The sequence below is a fragment of the Cetorhinus maximus genome, chromosome 13 (genome assembly GCF_964194155.1).
Source record: "Cetorhinus maximus chromosome 13, sCetMax3.hap1.1, whole genome shotgun sequence".
Taxonomy (NCBI): Eukaryota; Metazoa; Chordata; class Chondrichthyes; order Lamniformes; family Cetorhinidae; genus Cetorhinus; species Cetorhinus maximus.
Window position 1 is genome coordinate 80591687 of NC_135891.1, and position 25184 is coordinate 80616870.

General features: G+C 42.2%; 1 protein-coding gene across 6 annotated transcripts in view; it reads left to right on the forward strand.

Annotated features, from left to right (window-relative positions):
• The first annotated feature begins 705 nt into the window (after positions 1 to 705).
• The window catches only part of LOC144688743 (death-associated protein kinase 3-like), a 40356-nt gene continuing 15877 nt past the window's right edge, over positions 706 to 25184 (forward strand). The window contains exons 1-4 of one of the 6 annotated variants that reach the window (XM_078555640.1): positions 706 to 799; positions 11228 to 11382; positions 16359 to 16719; positions 20187 to 20316. In XM_078555640.1, the coding sequence (XP_078411766.1) occupies positions 11297 to 11382; positions 16359 to 16719; positions 20187 to 20316 (577 nt within the window). In that variant the 5' untranslated portion in view covers positions 706 to 799; positions 11228 to 11296. Of the gene's footprint in view, positions 800 to 819; positions 1041 to 6745; positions 6850 to 11227; positions 11383 to 16358; positions 16720 to 20186; positions 20317 to 25184 lie in introns of those variants that run through there. The other 5 variants (XM_078555644.1, XM_078555642.1, XM_078555641.1 and 2 more) reach the window with 5 other exon arrangements.

Below are 25184 nucleotides of genomic sequence, written 5' to 3' on the forward strand. Positions count from 1 at the left end.
GAAGAGTGCAGGAGGGCATGATGTAATGTAACATAGACATAGACTGTGTGGCGGTCACTCCTACCGATACTGTCATGGACAGAGGCATCTGCGGCCGGCAGGCTGGTGAGGATGAGGTCAAGTATGTTTTTCCCTCTTGTTGGTTCCCTCACCACCTGCCCCAGACCAGGTAAGGACGGCAAATTTCCAGATGTTTTTTTTTACGACAATCGACAATGATTTTATGGTTATCATTAGACTTTTATCCAGGTTTTTATTGAATTCAAATTCCACCATTCGTACTCGGGTCCCCAGAGCATTACCTTGGGTCTCTGGATTACTAGTCCAGTGATAATACCGCCACCGCCTTCCCACTATTGTTATACCAATGGAGCCCCGATGGTTTATGCCCTTATTCAGGCTGACCAGATCCAGATCCAGTTTGAAAGCTGAAGGCGCTTTAACTGTGCCCTGCTGCCGCTGTGTGACATCATAACCGACCAATCACAGAGCACTACCGTCCCCACTGGCGGCCAATTAGAAGAGAGAATAGGTCGGTCTCCTTTGACGCTATTGTAGTGCGCGCCGGGTGATTGACTTGGCATCTGTCCAATCAATAATGGGAGAGCAAGTAAGGTGGGACCTCGCTAGCTGCGTTACGTCATGCCGCCGGAAGGCCGGTCGGGTGATTGACGTGCAGCGCAGCCAATCAGGCGGAGAGGAGGTGCGCGGCTGTGCCGTCAGTTCCTTCCCGGTTGCTGGGGCGGTGCAGGGCTGGGGCTCCTGAGCATGGTGAGTGGGAGCTCGGTCTGAAACTGGGGTAAGGTCGTTTATCACTTGCCCTCGGTTTTGATACGCCCCCAGCATGGGACACGGACATGGAGCCGGGAAACTGTGAGTGACTTAGGTCACTCCTGGGCCATCCATGGGCTCCCTCTTCCTTCAGCTGAACAATGAATGTGGAGCCAGAGAGGATGGGGCTGAGGAGGAGCCCAGGGACCCCAGCTCCTGAGTCAGTACCTGACTGTGTCTTGTCAGAAACTGGGGATGTATCAGAGCAAGTGTGGCAAATTTTTAAACTATAATTTCGTATTTAGTTATTAATTTATATTGAATGATACCAGCTTCTGGACTATGTGCAGAATTGGAATGTGGGGAATTTTGACTGGGCTTGGTTTACATGAAGGGAAAAGGGAGAGAAAGGGCTGTGCGTTTGGAAAGTACATTTTAAACAACCACAGGAATCTGTGTGGGGGGATCTGAAATGCTTACAGAGCCTTTGATGTAATGTGATGTACACATAGTCTATACATTATTCATGAAATATATGTATTCAAATTATGTATATTTCATCACCTTCAAATATCATTGTTATCATGTCTTAAATGCATCAAAGTAACCTAGACTTTGCCCAGATTAATTTATTTTAAAACAAGAACAAAAATGTAGCCATATTTATCAAATCAGAGTTTCTTTTGTTGTAACTGGTTAAGTTTTATTTAGAGATTTATTTTAAGTTCAGGATTTGTCAATCTTACATATGGCTCTTGTTAATGGATATCAGGGTGTTCTCCATGAACTGTGTGTGTGTGTTGTATTATACTGTGTAAAACATTCTTGCAGCTATGGATATTATGTTTAATGATGCCAAAGTCAGTCGTTTAAAACATTAAAGCTCTTGTTGTGATGTTTGCTACTATTGGTCCACGTTGTCCCTAGAGCAGCGAGGGGAAAATCAGTCTGGGTTTGTGCTGTCTAGTGACTCTTCCTGGAAAGAGCGCACAAGTGGACATTGTGCAAGAATAAGAACAACTGTCATCATTGAATAGCGTTAACTCTTAGCTCACACCTGAAGACTGGCCATGGTATCGGAGAGTTGCTTACATCCCTGAAACTAGAACTGCACCCCAGGTTAGGGTTTACAGGAGCAGTTAGTTGATCTCCTTTGGGAAAGCAGTGGAGAAATACTGTTGGCCTTATTGCATATATGATGTGGGGAAAACAGTCGGGTATGTCAATCACAATAGTTATTGAGTGACCTGTGAAGTGGATATGGGTGGTAGTTGGTTTGGACACAGCTGTGATATCCTCATGGGCAAAATGCTCACATTTTGTGAAGATTGGATGAGGCACTAAGGTTTCATACCACCTGCAGAACCATATAACAATAACTTGTATTGATAGAAATTCCAAAGAATTTCTCAGGAATATTGCTGAAAAGAGAGACGGTTGCTGAAGCTTTAGCAACATGTCTCTTTTTTTTAGCAATACTCAAGTTCTGTACTACCAAGCGACTGATTTCGCATGAGCACAATCAAACAAAATTTGACACCAAACCACTTAAGGTGATGTTAGGACAGAAGGTGTGGCAGGTGGTCAACTCTGTGTTAAGCATCGCCTAGTTCAGGAGCCCCACTCTGGAATGCCATTTTCTGTAGAGGAAGACAGTGGGTTGAGAAGATTCTCTGGCCTATGTTTTCTCTGGGCCCTTTTCTCAGCCAGCAAGGCTTTTTGTTTCTGCTTGCCTCTTCGAACACCCTTCAAAACAGTCAGCCAAGTCAGCAGCTGTCTCCCAGTTGTCAGTGTCAATGTCCACCATCTTCATATCATCCTTGTGGAGGAGGTATGGACACCCAGGAGGTCATGACCCAGTGGTGAATTCACTGTCCAGAAGGTCTAGATATACTACCATCATCCATCCGATGAATGTGGCCGAGCCAGCGCAGACATTGTTGGCTTAGCAATGAGTGTATGCTGATTGAATAAGCACGCTCCAGGACTTCTGAGTTGGTGACCTTGTCTTGCCAAGAAATTCAGAGGATACACCTGAGACAGTGAAGGTGCATACTGTTCAGCTTTTTCTTTTGCCTAGCATATGTTGTTCAGGTCTCACCACTGTGGAGGTGTGCGCTGAGGATGCAGGCTTGGTAGACTTGTGGCTTGCTGTTCTCAGTCAGGTTGCTGTTGTTTCTCACACTCTTACTCAGCTTGTCCATAACAGTTACAGCTTTTGCAATGTGCGTGTTGAGTTCAGCATCAAGTGACAGATCACTGTTGATGGTTGAGCCCAGACATATGAACCTATCAACAACCTCCAGTGTCACATTGACAGTGCTGATAGATGGTGGTATGGCAACAACCTGGACCATGATATTTGTCTTCCTGATGCTGATGGTCAAATCAAACTCTTTACAGACGTGAGAGAGTCTGCTCATTTGTCAATGCAGGTGTTACTCGATATGAAATGCTTGTGCAGCATTGTCAGTGTAGAGCAACTCTCTGATGAGGACCTGACGCACCTTTGCCTTGGATGTCATGCGAGCAAGGTTGAGCAGCTTTCCATCAGCTCTGGTGTGTAAGTCGATACCCTTTGAAAATAACTTGAAGGCATATGACAACAGCAAAGAGAAGAATATGCCAAAGAGCGTTGATGCCAGAACACAACCCTGTTTGAGCCCACTGCAGATCTCAGGGTTCCAACGTTGCCCCGTCCTAGTTGACATTACCCATCATGTTGTTATGGAAAGAGGAGATCACTTCTTTAACTAATCTTTTGTCCTAATATTTTAATCAATCTTTTCATTCAAAAATTAGGACAAAGGCTTTGTTAAAGAGGTAGCTTTTTAAGGTTTGTCTTAAAGGAGGAGAGAAAGATAGAAAGGTTTTGGGAAGGAATTCCAGAGCTTAGAACCCAGACAGCTAAAGACACAGTCGCTAGTGGTGAAGCGATGAAAATTGGGAATGCACCAGAAGTCAGTACTGAAGGAGTGCTGTGATCTCAGTTTGTAGACCTAGAGGAGGCTAGAGAGATATGGAAAGACAAGGCCATGGAGGAACTTGGAAAGAAAGGGATGAGAATTTTAAAATTGGAATGTTGCACAACTGGAAGCCAATGTAGATCATTGAGCATGGGGGTGAGGGGTGACTAGCACTTGATGTGAGTTAGGATACAGGCATCAGAGTTTTGGATGAGTTCTAGCTGATGGGAAGATGTGAGGCTGGCCAGGAGTGCACTGGATTAGAGGTAATAAAGGCATGGATGAGGGTTTCAGTAACAGATTAGCTGGTGCAGCGATGGAGACAGATGATGTTCCCCAGGGGGAAGTAGGTGGTCTTGGTGATGGAGTGGATGTGTATCTGGAATCTGATCTGAGTCACATAGGATGCTAAAGTTGCAAATCGTCTGGTGCAGCCTCAGACAGCTGCCATCAGGAGGAATGGAGCCGATGGCCAAGGACCAACAATACAGTGGCGTTGGTCTTCACAATATTTAGATAAGGTTTCTGCTCATCTAGTACTGGATGCCAGAGAATCAGCCTGACAATTCTGAGGCAGTGGAGAGGTTGAGCAAGGGCATGGTGATAGTGAGATAGTCCTCTGCTCGGCTCCATTTTTAGCAAAGGAGACCAAAATAAAATGTCTGTAACTCGGAGTTCAACGTGATAACGAGGCACCAGTAAGTATAGTTACCATCCCTTCTAACACTAAGATAATGTTGAGCTGTTAAGTAGATAATACTCTTAAATTTTTTTGAGAAATGATGCATTAAAAATGACAAGACAGTTTTATACAGTTTTGGCCTTGCTGTACTACTCTGTTGCAAGCTGAATCTGTGCATGTTGAGGAAAAACTTAGACAAAAGAGTTATTTCATGAGCCAGAGGAAGTACTTCTAATCTTTAAACTGTTTGCTAACCAGACATTCTCCATGAGCTCATGAAACCATGCTTTGTTTTGCTTCAGGCCAGTGTTAAGATCCCATGCCACAGGGGAGTTCTCCCTGTGTTCTGGTCAATATTTCTCCCTTAGTTAGTCATTTATGCTGTTGTGGGGCCTTCATACATGCAAAATGACTCTGGCATTTGCCCATGTAACAGCAGCCACTGCTTTTAAAAGATATGGTGAGACAGCCTTTTCTTCCACAACTAAAACAGAAAATGTTGGAAATACTCAGCAGCTCAGGCAGCATATCTGGGGGAAACGGTTAATTTTTTGACCTAAAGTGTTAACCCTGTTTCTCTCCACATCTCCCTGACCTGCTGAGTGTTTCCAGGATTTTCTGTTTTTATTATGTATTTCCAGCATCTCCAGTATTTTGCTTTTGAATTTTTTGTTGTTCCTTTTCTTCCACAGTTTTTTTTTTGGAGGTGCCATAAAACCTTTTCATTGGCTGTTAGCATTCCATAGAATTGATGAAGCTAGGTGCATAAGCACAGTGAGCCAGCACGAAGCTCCACCAAGTGAATGTGTGTGTCCATCTCAGGAACTCTACAGTATCTGTGAGTAAAATTTATCTACCACTGAAGGACGATATTCTCCCTTCTCAAGCCTCGTGTCTTCTTATTAGAAAAAAATTATTATGAGACTGTTAGTTGGAGCTGTTGGATGATGGAAATTTGAGACCTTATTGAAGCTCCTGAGGTACTGAGTTAGCACTGGAGAAAAGTGAATATTTTGGGGTTTTTCTATCTGGATAACTTTTCCACCTCCCCAAGCCCTCGGGGTGCAGCTCCTGCCAGTGCTGTTCTGGCTGAGATGAGCCAACCCGGCTAATATCAGCTGGCTATTGAGTAAACGTCTGTGCTTTCTTAATTCGTGCATACATATTGCAATTGCCATTCCCATCCCGGACCAGACTTGATGCTTCAGATTTTTAAAAAATTAAACAATGAAATATCTAGACTGTAAGCGAATATGCAGCAAAAGCATGTGCAAAACCAATGGTATTGCCTGCTAATGAAACGCCCCATGGCACTTCACAGGAGTGTTATAGAGCAAACCTTTGATACCGAACCACAGATGGCAGATGACCAAAAGCTTGGTCAAAGAGGTAGGTTTTAAAGAGCACCTTAAAGGGGGAAGGGGAGGTGGAGAGGTTTAAGATTGGCATTCCAGAACTTGGGGCCTGGGCACTGGAAGGCACGACCACCAGTGATGGAGCAATTAAAATTGGGAATGCTCAAGGGGCCACAATTAAAGGAGCACTGATATCATAGAGGCTTGTAGGGCTGAAGGAGATTACAGAGATAGAGAAGGGCAAGGCCATGGAGGGAACTGAAAATAAGAATGAGAATTTTAAAACCAAGATATTGCTGGGAGCCAACGTAGATCAGTGAGCACAGGGATAATCGGCGAATGGGACTAGGTGAAGGTTAGGACATGGGCAGCAGAATTTTGGATGACCTCAAGTTTACAGAGGGTAGAATGTGAAAGGCTGGCCAGGGAGTGTGATGGAGTAGCTTAATCTGGAGATCACAGAGGCTTGGATGAGGGTTTCAGCAGCAGATGAGCTGAGGCAGGGGAGGAGCTAGGTAATGTTATGGAGGTGGAATTAGGTTAGGTGACCTTAGTGATGGTCCGAATATGTGGTTAGAAGCTCATCTTGGGTTAAAAATGACACCAAGGTTGTTAGAGTTTTACTTAACATAGAAGTGATCTTCACATTTTTGTGGCTGTCAGAACTTGAAGCTATCATGAAGTGCAGTTAATTAAGAAAATCTTTAGGTTAAAATGAAAAAGGATGATAGATTTTTATGGGTGCATTGTGTTCCTTTATGGTTTTGCCTTGTGACTGGGATGTGGTATTGTGTGATCGTGCTTTGGAATGTATGTTTACTTTGAACATTCTCTGCAAATGAGTTACCATAGGAAAAAATAATTCCAGCATCGACGTTGGAATGTGATACCGTAATGTGGTGTCAGCATTGTGACGTATGGGAAAGTTTGTAATGAATATGTTTGGTGTACATGGCACAGATATATCTCCCACTGTTATTCAGTGCATGTTGCATTGAAGTTTAGGTTGCTGGTAAGCATAAATCCAGATTGATAGACTGGATGAGAAACACCAAAACTTCATCCAAAATTGGAGGTAGGTAATAGCAGCAAGTGGCACTGTTAATATTATAAATCGCTTGGTGTGTTTGATGAAAACTCTAATTTAACTGAGTTCTTTCCATGCCTCTTGTGCAACGGGCACAGAGAGTTTAAACTCTGTTCCAAGACTGTACTTAAAGGTTCAAGTAATTTAAACAACATATTGATTTTACCATCAGAAACATCTCTGCCGTGTAGAGGAGGCACTAGTGAAGCTTGTAATTGTCCCTACCTCTGTCTCTGAGTCTGGGGACATTTGGTGCCAGTGAAATTGATCTAGGTAATAACTGAAATGTCTTGTTGTTCCAGTTTGAAGTAAACAGCAGCAGCTTCTTTTGACTTAAGAGCCATAGAGGAACATAATATCTGATTATTTTGCGTTGTCAGTTGCCATGAGTACTGTAAGTGGTGTGGACAGTCAGTGCCTGCACCATCCAATGTGTAACAATGAGGTGCCAGATGTGTAGGTTTTGCTTTAGAAGATGAGAAAATAGCAGCTTGGCCTATAGAAGCTCCCTCCTCTATCAGCCACCTCCCCTCATTATAGCATCCTGCTGCATTTGGAATAGCCCTAATGTTTTTCCTTTCATTGCACCACCTGACAAGGTATCTCAAGCATTTATTACCCTTTGAGTAAAGACCTTCTTCTCACTCATTGCAGTTTGTGTCTCCAGTCCTAGTTTCTTGCATTGCTGTAATTGAATCCGGAAACTTTCTACAGTTTTAAATTGTTTTGGTCTCTATGCATTTATGGTGTTGTTGCCTCCAAAACAGCACAAATGACTGTCTATTTATATCTGATAACTTGCTCTACTGGATTCCTGTCATAGTTCTACTCAGTACCAGATGTAATGCTGCACAGATACAAACTAAGGAGTTGTTCCCATTTGCAATTTTTATTTAGAAAAATATTAGAAAAAACATGTTCAGAATCTAAAACTAATTTTCAGACTCAAGGGACACCATCTCCAGAGGTTAAATTAATAACTTATATTATTTATAAAATGTTTCTAAAGTGCGTCTAGGAGCCGAGGGATCTGGGGGGTATATGTGGACAAGTTGTTGAAGGTCGCAGTGCAGGTTGAGAGAAAGGTTAATAAAGCATGTCTGACCCTGAGATTTAATAATAGAGGCATAGAGTACAAAAGCAAATGTGTTATGGTGAACATTTAGAAAACACTGGTTAAACCTCAGCTGGAGTATTGTGTCCCAGTTCTGGGCACCGCACTTTAGGAACCTTGTGAAGTTATTGGAGAGGGTGCAGAAAAGTCTTAAGAGAATGGTTCGGGGCTGAGAGACTTCAATTGTGAGGATAGGTTGGTGAAGCTGGGGATGTTATTCTTAGAAAAGAGGTGGTTGAGAGGAGATTTGAATGAGTATTCAAAATCATGAGGGATCTAGACAGAGTAGATAGAGAGAAACTGTTCCCATGGGCAGAAGGATCGAGAGCCAGAGGATGCATGAGGAAAACCTTTGTTTATGCAGCGAGTTATGCCTGAGGGTGCGGTGGAGGCAGAGTCAATCATGTCTTTCAGAGGAAATTGGTAAATACTTGAAGAGAGAAAATTTGCAGGGCTGTGGAGAAAAGGCAGACAAGTGGGACTAGCTGAGTTTTTCGAGATATGGCATGCACCAGATGGGCCAGTGGCCTTTTTCTGTGCTGTAACCATTCTATGATTTTATTCTGGCACCTTGGTAAAGTGTATCAAGGCACCTCGCAGCATAATTAGACAAAATTTGACATTGAACCATATCAGGCGATATTAGAAGAGCTGACCAAAAGCTTGTTGAAGATGTAGAGAGGGCTATGTTAAAGGAGAAGGGAGTCGGAGAGGTTCAGGGAGGAAATTCCAGATTTTAGGGCCTAAATGGCTGAAAGCATGACTACCAAAGGTGGGTCAAAGAAAATCGGGGCAGCACAAGAGGCCGGAATTGAAAGAACACAGGGCTGGAGGAGACTACAGTGATAGGGAGGGTTGAAGCCATTAAGTCGCTGAGCCAGGAGCCAATGTAGGCCAGCGAGCACAGGAAACAGGCAGTTGCATCTGAAAGAGAGTAGTAGGACTGTTATGGGCCTGATGTTATTCACTGCACTGCACCTTAGTAAGGAACTAATGCCACACCTATATAAATCACTGTTTAGGAACCACATGGTGTACTCCCGCTCCTGGACTCTTTAGAAACATTTTATAAATAATACAAGTTGTTCAGTCGTTATTTTAACCTCTGGAGACAGTGTCTCTTGAGGCTGAAAATTAGTTTTAGATAAATTGCAAATGGGAACAACTCCTTAGTTTGTATCTGTGCAGCATTACATCTGGTACTGAGTAAAACTATGACAGGAATCCAGTAGAGCAAGTTATCAGGTATAAATAGACAGTCATTTGTGCTGTTTTGGAGGCAACAACACCATAAATGCATAGAGACCAAAACAATTTAAAACTGTAGAAAGTTTCCGGATTCAATTACAGCAATGCAAGAAACTAGGACTGGAGACACAAACTGCAATGAGTGAGAAGAAGGTCTTTACTCAAAGGGTAATAAATGCTTGAGATACCTTGTCAGGTGGTGCAATGAAAGGAAAAACATTAGGGCTATTCCAAATGCAGCAGGATGCTATAATGAGAGGAGGTGGCTGATAGAGGAGGGAGCTTCTATAGGCCAAGCTGCTATTTTCTCATCTTCTAAAGCAAAACCTACACATCTGGCATCTCGTTGTTACACATTGGATGATGCAGGCACTGACTGCCCACACCGCTTACAGTACTCATGGCAACTGACAACTTAAGGTAATCAGATATTATGTTCCTCTATGGCTCTTAAGTCAAAAGGAGCTGCTGCTGTTTACTTCAAACTGGAGCAACAAGACATTTCAGTCATTACCTGGATAATTTTCACTGGCGCCTATGCCCCAGACACAGAGACAGAGGTAGGGACAATTACTTCTGGACACCACACCTTAGGAAGGTTATATTGGAAGGAGTGCAGCAAAGGCTCACCAGAATGTTACCAGGGCTCCAATAGTTAAATTGAGGAAAGTTTACATAAATTAGGTTTGTATTCTCTGGAATATAGTGGTTGATTGAGATTTTTAGGATTTGAAAAGGAATTCATAGGGTATATAAAAACTTCTACTGTTGATGGTGTGTCTCAGACAAGGGGACGTTGCCTTAAAATCAGAGCCAGGCCATTGAGGAGGGTAGTTAGGAAATGCTTCTTGTGGAACTTTCTTCCACAAAAAGCAATAATTAATTTTAAACCTGTGGTTGATTGATTTTTGTTGGTTAGGGTTAATGAAGAATATGGAACCAAGACAGATAAATGACATTAAAATACAGATCAGCTATGATTTTAATTGAATGACAAAACAAGGCTCAAGGGGTTGAATGGCCTATTCCTCTTCCTATAATCCTGTTCTACAAGTCCCCCTATACTGCACTGACACAGTAGCTTTTTGACACACCACTTCCAGCAAAGACGTATGCGCATATATGTATGAGTAACAGTAAGTACATTGTACCCTTAAATTAGCGTCATGTTGTCCCTTTGTTGTGTTGTGCACTGGCTTGTGTTGCATTTGTAACATTTCACTGGCCTCACACCAAGCTTGAAGAATTGTGCTAGCTCAGTTGACACAAATCAGAACTATATCCACAGTGCCTTGGTTTCAAAGGGGAACAAATAGCGGTGACTTTAATTCCAGGTGTAGGGAATGTGAGTACATTGTGTTTTTGTTGCATGCTTTCATGGTCAGCACACCCCTATACTGTGCAGCATCCTGTTTGGCGCTGTGTCAGTTCCTCTTAAACCAGGTCATTTTCTAGCAAGAACGCAATAAAATTCAACTTCTACTTTCTTTGTTTGTTAAATGGTATAAATAGTTTTAAATACCATGTAAAATTTTGAAGAATACAGTACATTCATGAAATTCAGGAAGACTTTATTAAATTGAAAAGGTGTACAGAGGGTTCTTGAGATAAAGGCTATGTATGTTCACTTTAGATCATTGTGTGTTAAAGCTAAAGAAAGCATCCTGTTTAAGTGGAGCCACTTGCTCCTGACATGATCATATGGTGTAGAAGTGATTGGAAGACAAGTAGCAGTACATGGACTGTACTTGTCCCAGTCACATACTGTTCAGGAGCACAAGCTGTGCTGTGAAAGGCTCCTGTTTCATGCCCTTCAAAAAAGTGCTTCAATCTGTTATTGAATCCTCAACCTCTTAAAAATGGTGAATCCTTAAAAGCTGGGTGCATTATTATAAATGTAATGCAATGTTTTTAATTTCCAGTAAATATCAGTTGGGCTGTTATGAATGTGTCTTCCAGTTGTTCAGCTTAAGTGACCATGTGTTGTGTATGTTTGTGTTCCAGACCTGCTGTTGAAATAGGAGGAATTTTCCTGCGTTACAGCATCTCCAATTGATACTTGAGAAGTGGATAATGACATTGGATCTAACCTGCTCAATGGCAATTTTCAAGCAAGATAATGTGGAGAAGTACTATGAGATGGGTGAAGAGCTGGGGAGGTGAGATAACGGCGCGCTAATTTGTGTTGACTTTGCTATTTTTACAGCCTTGACACTTGTGGCTATGATTTCCCCCTGAAATATTGTATCCTTTTTCACACTGAATTTCAGAAAAGCCAGGTGCTGCACAAAGTTGAGGGATATTGCTTAAATTGGAATCATCCATCTCTTCCCCTCCCATCTGTCTGACTGTAATGAATGTGGGTACATGATCGCAAACGTATTTCTGATGTATCCAGCTGAAGTTAAAAATAAAAACAGAGAAAGATTTCTGAGTTGGATATTTAAACAAGAAAAGTAGAATATCAGTGGTATGGTCATTGACCTGAGTTTGACTGGCTTTCTCCTCCTGGCTTTGATTGTTTTTAGGTTTCTTTTTGCACTTTAAGTTAATCCCATGAGTTAAATGTGTGATTGCAAATGTGTAGGACACTGTAGCTGAATTATAACTTGTCATTATTTACATGCTGATTCCTCGGTCTGCCAAGAGATTTCAGCTGTGGCTCAGTGGTAGCATTCTTGCCTCTGAGTTAGAAGGTAGTAGGTTCAAGTCCCACTCCAGAGACTTGAACATGTGACCTAGGCTGGCAAACCAGTGTGGTACTGAGAGAGTGCTATCTTAAATGAGATATTAAGCCTAGGCCACATCTGTTAGGTGGAGACAAAAGGTGCAATGAATACTATTTGAAGAACAGGGGTGTTCTCCCCAGTGTCCAGGTCAATATTTATCCCTCAACCAACGTCATTAGAACAGATTATTTGGTCATGCCATTGTGGAGTTGGAAACACAACAATCCATGGAGAGTGAAGGAAAATCCGTGGTGCTATCCAGGCTCCTTCCTGTTTGATAACTTTATAAAGCTTGATCAAGCCCAGTGTTGGTTGAGCAGATTTCCCAAAATGAAAGCAATGTAAGTACCAGGCTTCAGTCACTGTGACAACCAAGTGGTAATCTTCACCATGTGAGACGTGTTAGAGTGGATCAGCGGTTCTGCAGAGTTGCTGCAGCAGTCATTGCGTGCTTGTGTCTGCTTGGAGTTTTAAATGTTCCAGTGTGAGGATGGTCTGAAAATGTGATTACTCTGTCTTAATGTCTGAGTCAAGTCCCACCCCAGAGACCCGAGTACATAAGCTAGGCTGATGTACAACAACAGGGATTGGGAGATTGTCTGATGGGAAGTATCTTGTTACTCCTTGGTACAGTGTGGATATGGAGCTCCTATTGGGAATAGATAATTGGATGTAGATAGCAATCAAATTTATATTCTAATTTTTTTGACTGCATGGAAGATTACAAAGGTTCAGAGCTCTTTAAGATGGCTGCTGCTTCAAGTTTATGCAGATTCTTTGAAGCTTTTTTGAAGTTATTGATGTCATTCCATTTCTGGTATCGAGCCTTGAAGGACAGGCAGAGCCCAATCACCAACATCTGGCTTACTCATCTTGTGCAAACCAACTGTGAGATAATTGACTCATTCTTAGGCAGTGAGTCATTGTTGTCCTGTAGACTGAAGGGCAGACCAAGTGCCTTTATAAGGATAAGTATTTCCTGTAGCACTATTTGTTATGATTAGCTCATCACTTTAGTATTTGAATTACAGACCAATATCTAGGAACCTTTACATGAGATGGATGTTTTCTGGAAGACTGAAACATTTTCAAACCACAAACTAAAATTTCAGATCTTTTCTTCCATGCTCCCCTCTTCCTTTAATTGGAACTCGGCCATAAAATCTATGTGGAATGGCATATTAATATACCAACATAAGGTGGCATTGCTGCACAGGAGTTGCTGTGTTCAAAACAACTTTTGTTTAGAAATTTGAGGAACAAAGTTAATGTTTTGGTATCCCTCTGATTTACTTTTTGTTTGCATAGTCTTGCTTTGTTTGATTTGTGTTTTGAAAGGTAACTGAGGAGTCTAAATGTTACACTCAATGTGATTTGCAGTTTTGATTTCTGCTTGATGTTTTTTTCTTTAAGTTCTTGGAACTCACAGATTGCTATGCTCTCATTAGTGAACTGCTGATGACTGGCTCGTTAAATATTTTACTTTTTCTCCACTCCTTGTAATTCCTGAGCAGTGTGCTTGTTGTCAATCAGGAGGGTTGTATAGTGCATCGTGGCATCATCGGTCAGGGAACTTGGACAGTGCAGTACAGTGGAGAATGGAACTCAACACACTATCATTGAATTCTCCTTTTTGACAGTAACATGAGACCCCATTTGCTACCTTTGCTGGTTCAGGTGATGACCATGTTGTTTACCATCAAAAACATCAACTCATCACGTTGCTGCTGAGTGCTGTGGAAAGGTGAAAGGTGCTTTGTTAATGTATTTTGAGTAATTGTACGAAGGGCAATGACTCATTTCAAAGTGTAAAGTCCTTGAATAGGTATTTAGTAACAGTGTATATCAGGTTTGTTCAACCTTTTTGTGTGGGGTGTCAAATTTCCATTTTTTTCACTCAATGGGCTGATGAGCTGATTTCAGAAAGATGCTCAACTTTCTTAAAAAATTAATGAAAAAAATAAATAACTTGAGAAAAAATAAAGCAACATCGGTGTAATAAATTTATGTTTTAAAAAAAGAATAATTAATAAAAATGACCATTAGACTGTAAGAGGGTGAGTGTATGTATCTGGCTCACTCCCAGTCTCAGGGTGTTTAACCACTCAGCCTTACCCATTGTGAAAGAAGGTGAGAGTATGTGTTAATGTGTGGGTTGGGGGGGCGGGGGGGAGGAGACAGAATCCTGAGATTGGGAGTGAGCCAGCCACCTTCTCACTCTCTCACCCATACTTTCTCTCACTCTCTCTCACCCAGACTCATTCACACTCTCTCTCTCTCTCTCTCTCTCTCACACACCCATACTCACTCTCACTCTCTCTCACTCTCATTCTCTCTCACTCTCACTCTCTCTCTCTCTCACTCTCTCTCTCTCACTCTCTCTCTCTCACTCTCTCTCTCTCACTCTCTCTCTCTCACACTCTCTCTCTCTCTCACTCTCTCTCTCTCTCTCTCACACACACTCTCTCTCTCTCCCCCTCTGGCCTCGTGAGAGGGCAGGGGATAGTGTGTACCTTTTCACGCCCCGCCCCTGGCAGCCCTCAGGACACTCACCACTGCTTATCTTCACTGCTCCTTCAATCAGAGACTGTTTCTCTCCCTCTTTGCTGCTGGAAAGGAACGGCCTGTGATTGGAGAAGCAGCCACTTGCAAAATCTTGAATTTTACCAACCTTTCTTTCCGGCATTTTGTACATTGGCTCAGGGGCCCACATAAGGGGGCTTTGTGGGCCACAGTTCAGTCCCTGGGCCGCTAGTTTGACAAGCTAGGTGTAGACGTAAGCATAGGATTACAAATAGAAGTAATATTAATAGATTGAGGGAATGGGAAAAACTTTGGCAAATGGATTTCAGTATAGGCAGGTGTAAGGTCATTCCTTTTGGATCTAAAAAGAATAGAACAGAGTACTCTCTAAATGGTGAAAGGCTAGAAACAGTAGCGGTCAGAAGAATCTTGGGGGCCCAGATACAAAAATCATTAAATTGTCATAGATATGTGCAATAAAATTATTGAAAAGACTAATGGAATTGTTTCTAGAGGATTAGAATACAAGTGGTTAGAAGTCTTGCTACTGCTATACAGAACTCTGGTTAAACCAGGCCTGGAGTACTGTGTTCAGTCTGGGCACCACACCTTAAGAAGAATGTACTTTCTTTGTGGGGCTGGGAGAGTGCAGTGTGGGTTTACTAGAATGCTAACTAGACTCCAAGGGTTAAATTACTAGGAGATTATATAAACCAGATTTCTATTTCCTAGCGTTTAAGGAGTGATTTGATTGGTTTTCAAGGTACTGTATTTCAAGATAAGGGGAACAGATGGAGTAGATAGAGGGCAACTGTTTCTACCAACTGGGGAATCTAGGACATGGGACATAGCCTAGAACCAGGCCTGGCAGGAGTGAAGTTTGGAAGCACTTCTATAGGCAAAAGGTGGTAAAAGATTGAACTCTTTTTCAGCAAGAGAGTTGATGCTGGGTCAGTTGTCAATTTTAAATCTCAGATTGATGCATTTCTTTAGATCATAATTAAGGAATGTGGGGCATAGGTGGGTGTATGGAGTTAGAGCCCTGAATAGTGGAACAGGCTTGAGTGCCTAAATGGCTGATTCCTGTTCTATGTTCTTAGATGTACCCTGTCCACAAGAGAAACCAGAGTTTCACAAAAATGTGCTCTGGTTGCTTATTCTATAGATAAATAGTATCTCTCAAGATTCTTTTAGTGACATTATCAGGTTTGTTAATGGTACCAAGCCATGATGTAGGTGACTAGGGAGATTGATAGTATTGAGAGATGTGGACAAATGAAGCAGATGGGCTAAAGATGAGTGGAGTTCAATGTGTAAATTAGAAGGTGACTCTCATTAGTATAGAAAATGTAAACCACGTCTATGATATATACGTGTATGATTGAACTTGGGTGCTTGTATGTATTTTTCTCAGGGGGAGGTGCCTTTTAAGTTGAAAGGATAGGTTAATGTTTCAGGTTAGGGTCATGTGTCGGAGCATAGGAACAGGAGAATGCCATTCAGTCCCTTGAGCTTTTTCTGCCATGCAGTTAGATCACGAATGATCTGTATCTTAACTCTGTTTACTTGCTTTGATTCCCATTCCCTTAATACACCTAACTAACAAAAGTCTATCAATCTCAGTTTTGAAATTTTCAACTGACCTAGCCCCAAGAGCATTGTAGGGGAGAGAGTTCCAGATTTCCACCACCCTTTGCACGATGAAGTGTTTGCTGACACCAATCTGAAAAAATAAACCACTCTTTCTGTTATTCAATGCTGATGGTTGGGCTGTGTGCTTCTAGTGTTTTCTGCTGATCCCTGGAATACCGATGGTGCTCTGAGTTGTTGCCTCTCTCTATCCATCTCAGTTAATCACCACCCTCCTCTGTTTATTCTCTCAGCGGCCAATTTGCTATTGTGAAGAAATGTCGTGAGAAAAGCACCAACATTGAGTACGCGGCAAAGTTCATCAAGAAGCGACGCCTGTCTTCTAGCCGCCGAGGGGTGAGCCTCGAGGAAATCGAACGGGAGGTGAACATTCTGAGGGAGATCCAGCATCCGAACATCATCACTTTGCATGATATCTTTGAGAACAAGACAGATGTTATTCTCATTCTCGAGCTGGTGTCGGGAGGGGAGCTCTTTGATTTTCTAGCTGAGAAAGAGTCGTTGACAGAGGAGGAGGCAACTGAATTTCTCAAACAGATTTTGGATGGCGTACACTACCTGCATTCGAAGAAGATTGCTCACTTTGACCTCAAGGTTTGGCTTGTGTGGCTCAGTGCTTTTGAAAGAAGGCATGAGGCGTACTATATAAATAATTTAACCATATAGTCAATAGGTTTTTAAAACCAGAGGTTGCTGTCACTATTCACTGCTTCTCAATTTACCGTGTCTTTTCAGCTTCGGCTGTGTCGTGCACTCTGACCTTGGTTGTTCATGTTGACATCTTAATTTTGTTTTAAATTATAGACATTTTGTTGTTTTGGACAGCTGCGTGCTAGGCCTTGGTTGAGGAATGTGTTGAGATATACAATATGTTGCTCACTCCCTGCAGCTTGTCAGCAGTTTCCTGTTACTATTCAACTTTCTGGACAGATTTATTTGATTTGGCCAAGCACTGCTTTCTAATAATTATCCCAGTCACCTCATAATAAATCAAAAATGCACCAGCACCTTATAGCAAAAGCAAAATACTATGGATGCTGGAAATCTGAAATAGGAGCAAAAAATATTGGAAGTACTCAGCGGTCTGGCAGCATGTGTAGAGGGAGAAGCAGAGTTAACATTTCAGGTTAGCAGAGAGGCCAGTGACCTAAAATTTTAACACTCTTTCTCCCTCCGCAGATGCTGCCTGACCTGAGTATTTCCAACAATTTTTGTTTATTTCAAGTGCCTTAAAGAGACTGGCCCCTAGGCTCCATCTGGTACTTGCAACTATTGGCCTTCAAGCTGCATCATTAGAATTGGAGGAAGCAAGTCTCTCATTCTCTGTCTGTCTTCGCTCCTCCACCTCCTTCCTGTTAGGCAGTAGTGATTTGTTTGCCTTTTCACCCTAAAGTGGACGAGGTAACTAAGCAGCCAAAGGGATAATGCCAGTTGGGACAAGTTTTCATATTGCCTTTATTACTTTTGAAACTACATAGGTACAGCAATAACACTCACCTCTGAGTCAAAAGATTATGGGTTCAAGCTCCACTTCAGGATTTCAGCATGTAGACGAGGCTGGCATTCTATGCCGTACTGAGAGAGTTCTGCATTGTCGGAGGTGCTGCTATTAGGGTGAGCCATTAACTGTGACCCTGCCTACTCAGGTGGGTGTAAAAGAGGAGCCTGGGAATTCTCCCAGTGTCCTGCCAATATTTATCCCTCAATCAACACCAGAAAAAGCAGATTATTGTCTACATGGATCACTGTCACTAAAGTGGGAAAGCTAGCTGATTTTCTCTATTGTAAGCAGGGTAGTTGAGCCCCTGTCCCTACCCTGGTTGAGATCAGCTAACTCTGTCCAGTTCACTTTTGAACTGCAAACTTTGTGGGCAGTAAGGCTAGGCTACTTGCTAGCTAAACTCTGAGCCATGAGAGGAGCACGCTGTCAGATTTTCCTCACGTAAGGAAGCAGATTCCTGTACAAAATCTGGAAGGCTAGCACTCCCATGTCGTAGTAGGTGGCTGTGCTGGCACACTGTGTCACAGGATATATGTGCCGTGTAAACTGGAGTATTGTGGAGGTTGGGCTTTGGTGCCAAAACTTGCACTTAAAAGATTAAATGTCACGCAAATGGCTTTGCTATCTTAAGGAAGGATGGGTGTAGTGTTTTTGTTTTTTACGTTTTGCAGTCGTTCCCTTTGTGATTCAATTTTGAGCTATGAAGAGCGTCAGTGCCAGAGGCTTACAGTGAATATACTGAGGATCATGCCACTTAGGGTGGTTTCATTAACTGTCAATATAATATTAAGAAGTATTATTATTCTTTTAATGTTTACTTAGCCATTAAAAGATGCAGCACTGCTTGTCTCAACTACACTTTGTGGGAGAGCATTCCATACTGGAGCACCTCTTCCCACATACAGACATTTCTCTCACTTCCTCTCTTCATTCTTGACCATTATAAACCAATGAACCCCTCATCACTGACTTCCTGACCAGAGGAATAGTATCTCCTTATTCACTATCAAGACTTCATAATTAAAATATACTCTATTAAATCTTCGTTTAGTCTGCTCAGTAGAAATAGTTGCAACCTCTCAATTCTCTTGCTAACTATAGTCTTCCACCTTTGGTATCATCGTAGTCAATCTATACTATACAATTTCTTGATCTTTAATGCCCTTTCTATATGGGGTGCCTTAAAATGGGGAGCACAACCTAACTTTTGCCTTGTGCAAGTTTATTATAACAGATTTGCTTTTGCATTTACCTTCAAGTAAAATAGGAGTTAATAGTGATATCAGAGGAGGGCTTGCTTTCCCAAATGTTTGAGCTGTGCAGAGGCCTTGCTGCCTACTAGAGAAACTCACTAAGAGTTTTGAAGGTTTTCTGTACTCTGGTTAAAAATTAACCACCTCCTTCATCCAAGCCTTCAGCTTATTTATGCATCCCCCTCATATAGCTTTCTTCTGTAATAGAAGAATATGAATTTGTGTGGACATCGGCTATTTTGACAATGCTGACCCCATTATTTATTTGCTTTAAGACTTTGAAAATAGAAGATATACATATTTTACAAAATGCCCTCCTTCTGTTTTGATTTCATTCCAACCAATTACCATCTTCGTTTGACAAAATGGTTCATTTTGCCATTCACAATTACCCTACCAGAATTTCCTGTACTGCACTTTAATCAACCTAAAAACTGCTTTAGTGCATAAATCAATAAGACACACCAGCTCAGATCTGTGGAAGTCAATCCCACTGGTCATACGAACCAGCTCAACAAAACTTTTGTTCAAGTCCAAAGTGAAAAAGATTCGTGATTGATATTCTTAGTAATAATATACTGACAAATATCTGACCATTGGTCTGTTATACCATTCACATTATTTTTATGCTTAAGGTTACCTCAAATACTGCTCTCAATACTCATCCTTCTTGCTCTCCTTTTTGAATCAGCACTCTACCATTGTAAATGTGTAAACTCTTGAATTGCAATTAACTGTAATTATCTCAGTGTATAACATGAAGATTCAGCTTTCTGGCTTTCATTCCTACCAATACATCATGACTCTTGTATTTCTCTATTTCTATCTCCCTTTCTCTACTTCCTGTGGAGCTAACCTTCAAACAATTGTACACGACCTACCCCTCCCATACAAAAATATATAATGACAATCGATATGTGCTGATTTACTTGAATCTCGCAATTGTTGTAAATGTTACAATCATAATCATTTGGATTGTGTGCAAATTGTATGGAAATAAAGTTTTAAAAGTTTCATATCTTTTTAAAAAAGGTTTCATTACCCAGTGTGTGTCGTACCATTTTACCTGACTAATGGTAATCAAAGTATGGAAGTGATCTAAAGAATTAGGATTTCCAAGAAAGGTTTCAGATGGATGAAGGAAAATAATGTCATTTGAATGACTTCATTATACCTGGTGTTACATAAAGATCAGCCTGAGTTGACTATTGTGTTAGTATGCAGGAATCTGCTTTCAGGTTTTTACACACTGCATACACAGTAAATTTTCTCAATGTCTTGATCTTCCTTTTGTTTACCTTTCCTAGCCTGAAAATATTATGCTTCTGGATAAGAATGTACCCAATCCCCGCATCAAGCTGATCGATTTTGGTATTGCACACAAGATTGAGGATGGGAATGAGTTCAAAAATATCTTTGGAACTCCTGAGTTTGTTGGTCAGTATGTTACTTTGCATTGTGTGAGATTTTTAGCCATTCAACAGTCTATCCTAATACAAAAGATATTCAAATATTTGTGTATTTTGGCAGCACTAGCTCTGAGGCGAGGAGTTAGTTGTCTAAGATACAGATCATCATAATAACATGAATGGGGGAAACAGGCTCAAGGGGCTGAATGGCCTACTCCCGTTCCTTTATTTCTATGTCTTCTGTGCAGCAATACATAACAGCAACATGCATTTATATAGTGTCTTTAACATATTAAAACACGTTAAGATGCTTCACAGTGGTTTCAAATAAAATTCGACACCAACCTATAAAAGGAGGTATTAGAGCAGATAATCAAAAACCTTTGCCTTAGAAGCGCCTTAAAGGAGGGAAGTGAGGAAGCGAGGCCAAGAGGTTTAAGGAAGGATTCCCAGAGCTTAGGACCTCAACAGCTGAACACGTAGCCACCAAGCACTTCAAACTGGAGATGTGCATGAGGTCAGAATTGGAGGTGCACAGATATCTCAATGGGTTGTAGGGCTGGAGGAGTTTATAGAGGTGGGGACAGTCAAGGCTATGGTGGGATTTGAAAATGAGGAGGATTTTAAAATCAAGGTATTGCTTAACTGGGAGCCAATGTAGGTCAGCAAGCACAGGGGTGATGGGTAAGCGGGACTTGATGCGAGTTAGAATATGGGCAGCAGAGTTTTGAATGACCTTTAATTTATGAGGATAATAGCTGGGTTGCCAGCCTTCAGAGCGTGTGGAGGTAACAATGGCATGGGTAGGGATTTCAACAGCAGATGAGCTGAGGCAGTAGGTGAGTCAGGTGAAATTACAGTGTTGGGAATAGGCGGTCATTATAATGGTACAGATGAGTGCTGGAAGTTCATCTCAGGTGAATTATGACACCAAGGTTGTGAGCCATCTAGTTCAAACTAACAGTTGCCAAGGAGTAGGTGGTGAGGGAACAGAGTTTTTGGTGGGGACTGAAGGGAAAAACAAAGCCATTGTCAGTTTTTAGTTGCAGGAAATTTTTTCACATCCAGTAGTGGAAGTCAGACAAGCAGTTTGACAATTTAGAGACAGTGGAGGGCTTAGAGAGGTGGCGATGAGGTGAAGCTGGTGATGTCAGTGTACATAGAATCATAGAATAGTTATAGGAGAGAAGGAGGCCATTTGGCCCATCGTGTTTGTGCCTGCTCTCTGCAAGAGCAATTCACCAATGCACTCCCCTGTCCTTTTCTCCGTAGTTGTGCAAATTTTTCCTCTTTGGATAATGATACAATACGTTTTTGAAAACCACAATTGAATCTGCTTCCACAACACACTCAGTGCATTCCAGATCGTAACGAATTGTTGCGTAAAAGAAGTTTTTCCTCACATCGCCATTGCTTCTTTTGAAAATCACTTAAATCGGCATCCTCTGTTTCTCGATTCTTCCCTATCTACTCTATCTAGATTCCAGACCCTCATGATTTTGAATACTCCTATTAAACGTCCTCTCAACTTTCTCTTCTTCAAGGAAAACAGCACCAGCTTTTCCAATCTATCCTTGTAACTGAAGTTGCTCATCCCTGGAACCGTTCTTGTGAATCTTTTCTGTACCCTCTTTAATACCTTCACATCCTTCCTAAAGTGTGATGCCCAGAACTGGATGCAATACTGCAGTTTAGGCTGAACCAGTGTTTTATATAGGTTTATCATAACTTCATTGCTTTTGTATTCTGTACCCCTATTTATAAAACCTAGGATCACATATGCTTTATTAACCATGCTGTTAATCTCCCCTGCCACCTTCAATGATTTGTGCACATATCTGCCCTGCCACCTTCAATGATTTGTGCACATATCTGCCCTGCCACCTTCAATGATTTGTGCACATATACATTCAGGTTCCCATATCCCTGCAGTCCCTTTCGAATTGTACTCTTTATTTTATTTTATATCGCCTCTCCATGTTCTTCCTACCAAAATTAATCACTTCCTTCAATTAAATTTTATCTGCCACTTGTCTGCCCATTCCATCGTTCTATGTCCTTTTGAAGTTTTAACATTATCCTGCTCAAAGTTCATAATACTTCCAAGTGTTGTCATCTGCAAACATATACACATATATACATACATATAGGGGCCCTGATCCCTGGGGAACCCCACTATAAACCTTCCTCCAGTTCAAAAAAGAACCGTTCACATTACTCCATATTGCTGCAGTCCCTTTTATTCCATGAATCTGTTGTGTGGCACTTTATCAAATGCTTTTTGGAAGTCCATGTACACTATATCAACAGCATTACCTGGAAAAACTCAGCAGGTCTGGCAGCATCGGTGGAGAAGAAATCAGTCAACGTTTCGAGTCTTCATGACCCTTCGGCAGAACTGAAGCATAGTTAGGAGAAAGATGAAATATAAGCTGGTTTAAGGTGGGGGGGCGGGGGGAGAGAGAGAAGTTGAGGGTGTGGTGATTGTGGAGATAAGCAAGCAGTGATAGGAGCAGATAATCAAAAGATGTTACAGACAAAAGGATCAAAGAGGTGTTGAAGGTGGTGATATTGTCTAAGAAAGGTGCTAATTAAGAATGGAAGACAGGATACTCAAGGTACAGCTCTAGTGGGGGTGGGGTGGAAAGACTGACAGGGCATTACAGGTATAGATTTAAAAATAATGGAAATAGGTGGGAAAAGAAAAATCTATATAAATTATTGGAAAAAACAAAAGGGAGGGGGAAGAAACGGAAAGTGGGTGGGGATGGGGGAGGGAGTTTAAGATCTAAAGTTGTTGAATTCAATATTCAGCCCGGAAGGCTGTAAAGTGCCTAGTCGGAAGATGAGGTGCTGTTCCTCCAGTTTGCGTTGGGCTTCACTGGAACAATGCAGCAAGCCAAGGACAGACATGTGGGCAAGAGAACAGGGTGGAGTGTTAAAATGGCAAGCGACAGGGAGGTTTGGGTCATTCTTGCGGACAGACCGCAGGTGTTCTGCAAAGCGGTCGCCCAGTTTGCGTTTGGTCTCTCCAATGTAGAGGAGACCGCATTGGGAGCAACGAATGCAGTAGACTAAGTTAGGGGAAATGCAAGTGAAATGCTGCTTCACTTGAAAGGAGTGTTTGGGCCCTTGGACGGTGAGGAGAGAGGAAGTGAAGGGGCAGGTGTTGCATCTTCTGCGTGGGCATGGGGAGGTGCCATAGGTGGGGGTTGAGGAGTAGGGGGTGATGGAGGAGTGGACCAGGGTGTCCCGGAGGGAACGATCCCTACGGAATGCCGTCAGGGGGGGTGAAGGGAAGATGTGTTTGGTGGTGGCATCATGCTGGAGTTGGCGGAAATGGCGGAGGATGATCCTTTGAATGCGGAGGCTGGTGGGGTGATAAGTGAGGACAAGAGGGACCCTATCATGTTTCTGGGAAGGAGGAGAAGGCGTGAGGGAGAATGCGCGGGATATGGGCCGGACACGGTTGAAGGCCCTGTCAACGACAGTGGGTGGAAAACCTCGGTTAAGGAAGAAGGAGGACATGTCAGAGGAGCTGTTTTTGAAGGTAGCGTCATCAGAACAGATGCGACGGAGGCAAAGGAACTGAGAGAATGGGATGGAGTCCTTACAGGAAGTGGGGTGTGAGGAGCTGTAGTCGAGGTAGCTGTGGGAGTCGGTAGGCTTGTAATGGATATTGGTGGACAGTCTATCATCAGAAATTGAGACAGAGAGGTCAAGGAAGGGAAGAGAAGTGTCAGAGATGGACCATGTGGAAATGATGGAGGGGTGGAGATTGGAAGCAAAATTAATAAATTTTTCCAGGTCCCGACGAGAGCATGAAGCAGCACCGAAGTAATCATCGATGTACCGGAGAAAGAGTTGTGGGAGGGGGCCGGAGTAGGACTGGAACAAGGAATGTTCCACATGCCCCATAAAGAGACAGGCATAGCTGGGGCCCATGCGGCTCGAAACGTTGACTGATTTCTTCTCCACCGATGCTGCCAGACCTGCTGAGTTTTTCCAGGTAATTCTGTTTTTGTTTTGGATTTCCAGCATCCGCAGTAGCTTTTAGCTTTTTGTTTTTATATCAACAGCATTACTCATCTACCCTCCGTGTTACCTCATCAAAACTTTACCAAGTTAGTTAACCACGATTTGCCCTTAAGGCTTTCCTTAATTAATCCGCATTTGTGCAAGTGACTTGATTTTGTCCCAAATTATCGTTTCTAAAGTCTTCTCCACCACCAAGGTTAAACTGACTGTCTGTAGTTGTTGGGCTTATCCTTAAACCCTTGTTCATAAAAGGGTAGCACATTTGCAATCCTCCAGTCCTCTGGCACCACCCCTGTATGTGGAATTCTCTTTCCCAGAAAGCTATGGAGGCTGGGTCATCGAGTGTATTCAAGGCTGAGTTAGATGGATTTTTGATAGATAAGGGAGAAAGTGTTGCGGGTGGCAGAGAGGAAAGTGGAGTTGTGACCACGACCAGATTAGCCACGATCTTATCGAATGGTGGAGCACGCTCAAAGGCCGAATAGCACACTCCCGCCCCTGAGTCCTATGTATCAAAGGATAATAGGAAAATTATGGCCAGTGCATTCGCAATTCCCACCCTTGCTTCCCATGGTATCCTTAGATGCATCTCATCCAGTCCTGGTGATTTATCAACTTCAAGTAAAACCAGCCTATTTAATACCTCTTTATCAATTTTTAACCTAATTATGTCTCAACTCCCTTCATTTGCTCTATGACTTGGGCAGCATCTTCTTCCTCGATAAAGACAGATGCAAAATACCTATTTAGTACCTCGGGAATGCCCCTGCCTCCATGCGTAAATCCTCTTTTAGGTCCCTAATCAGCTCCACTCCTCCTTTTACAAACCTTTTACTATTCATATGCTTGTTTACATAT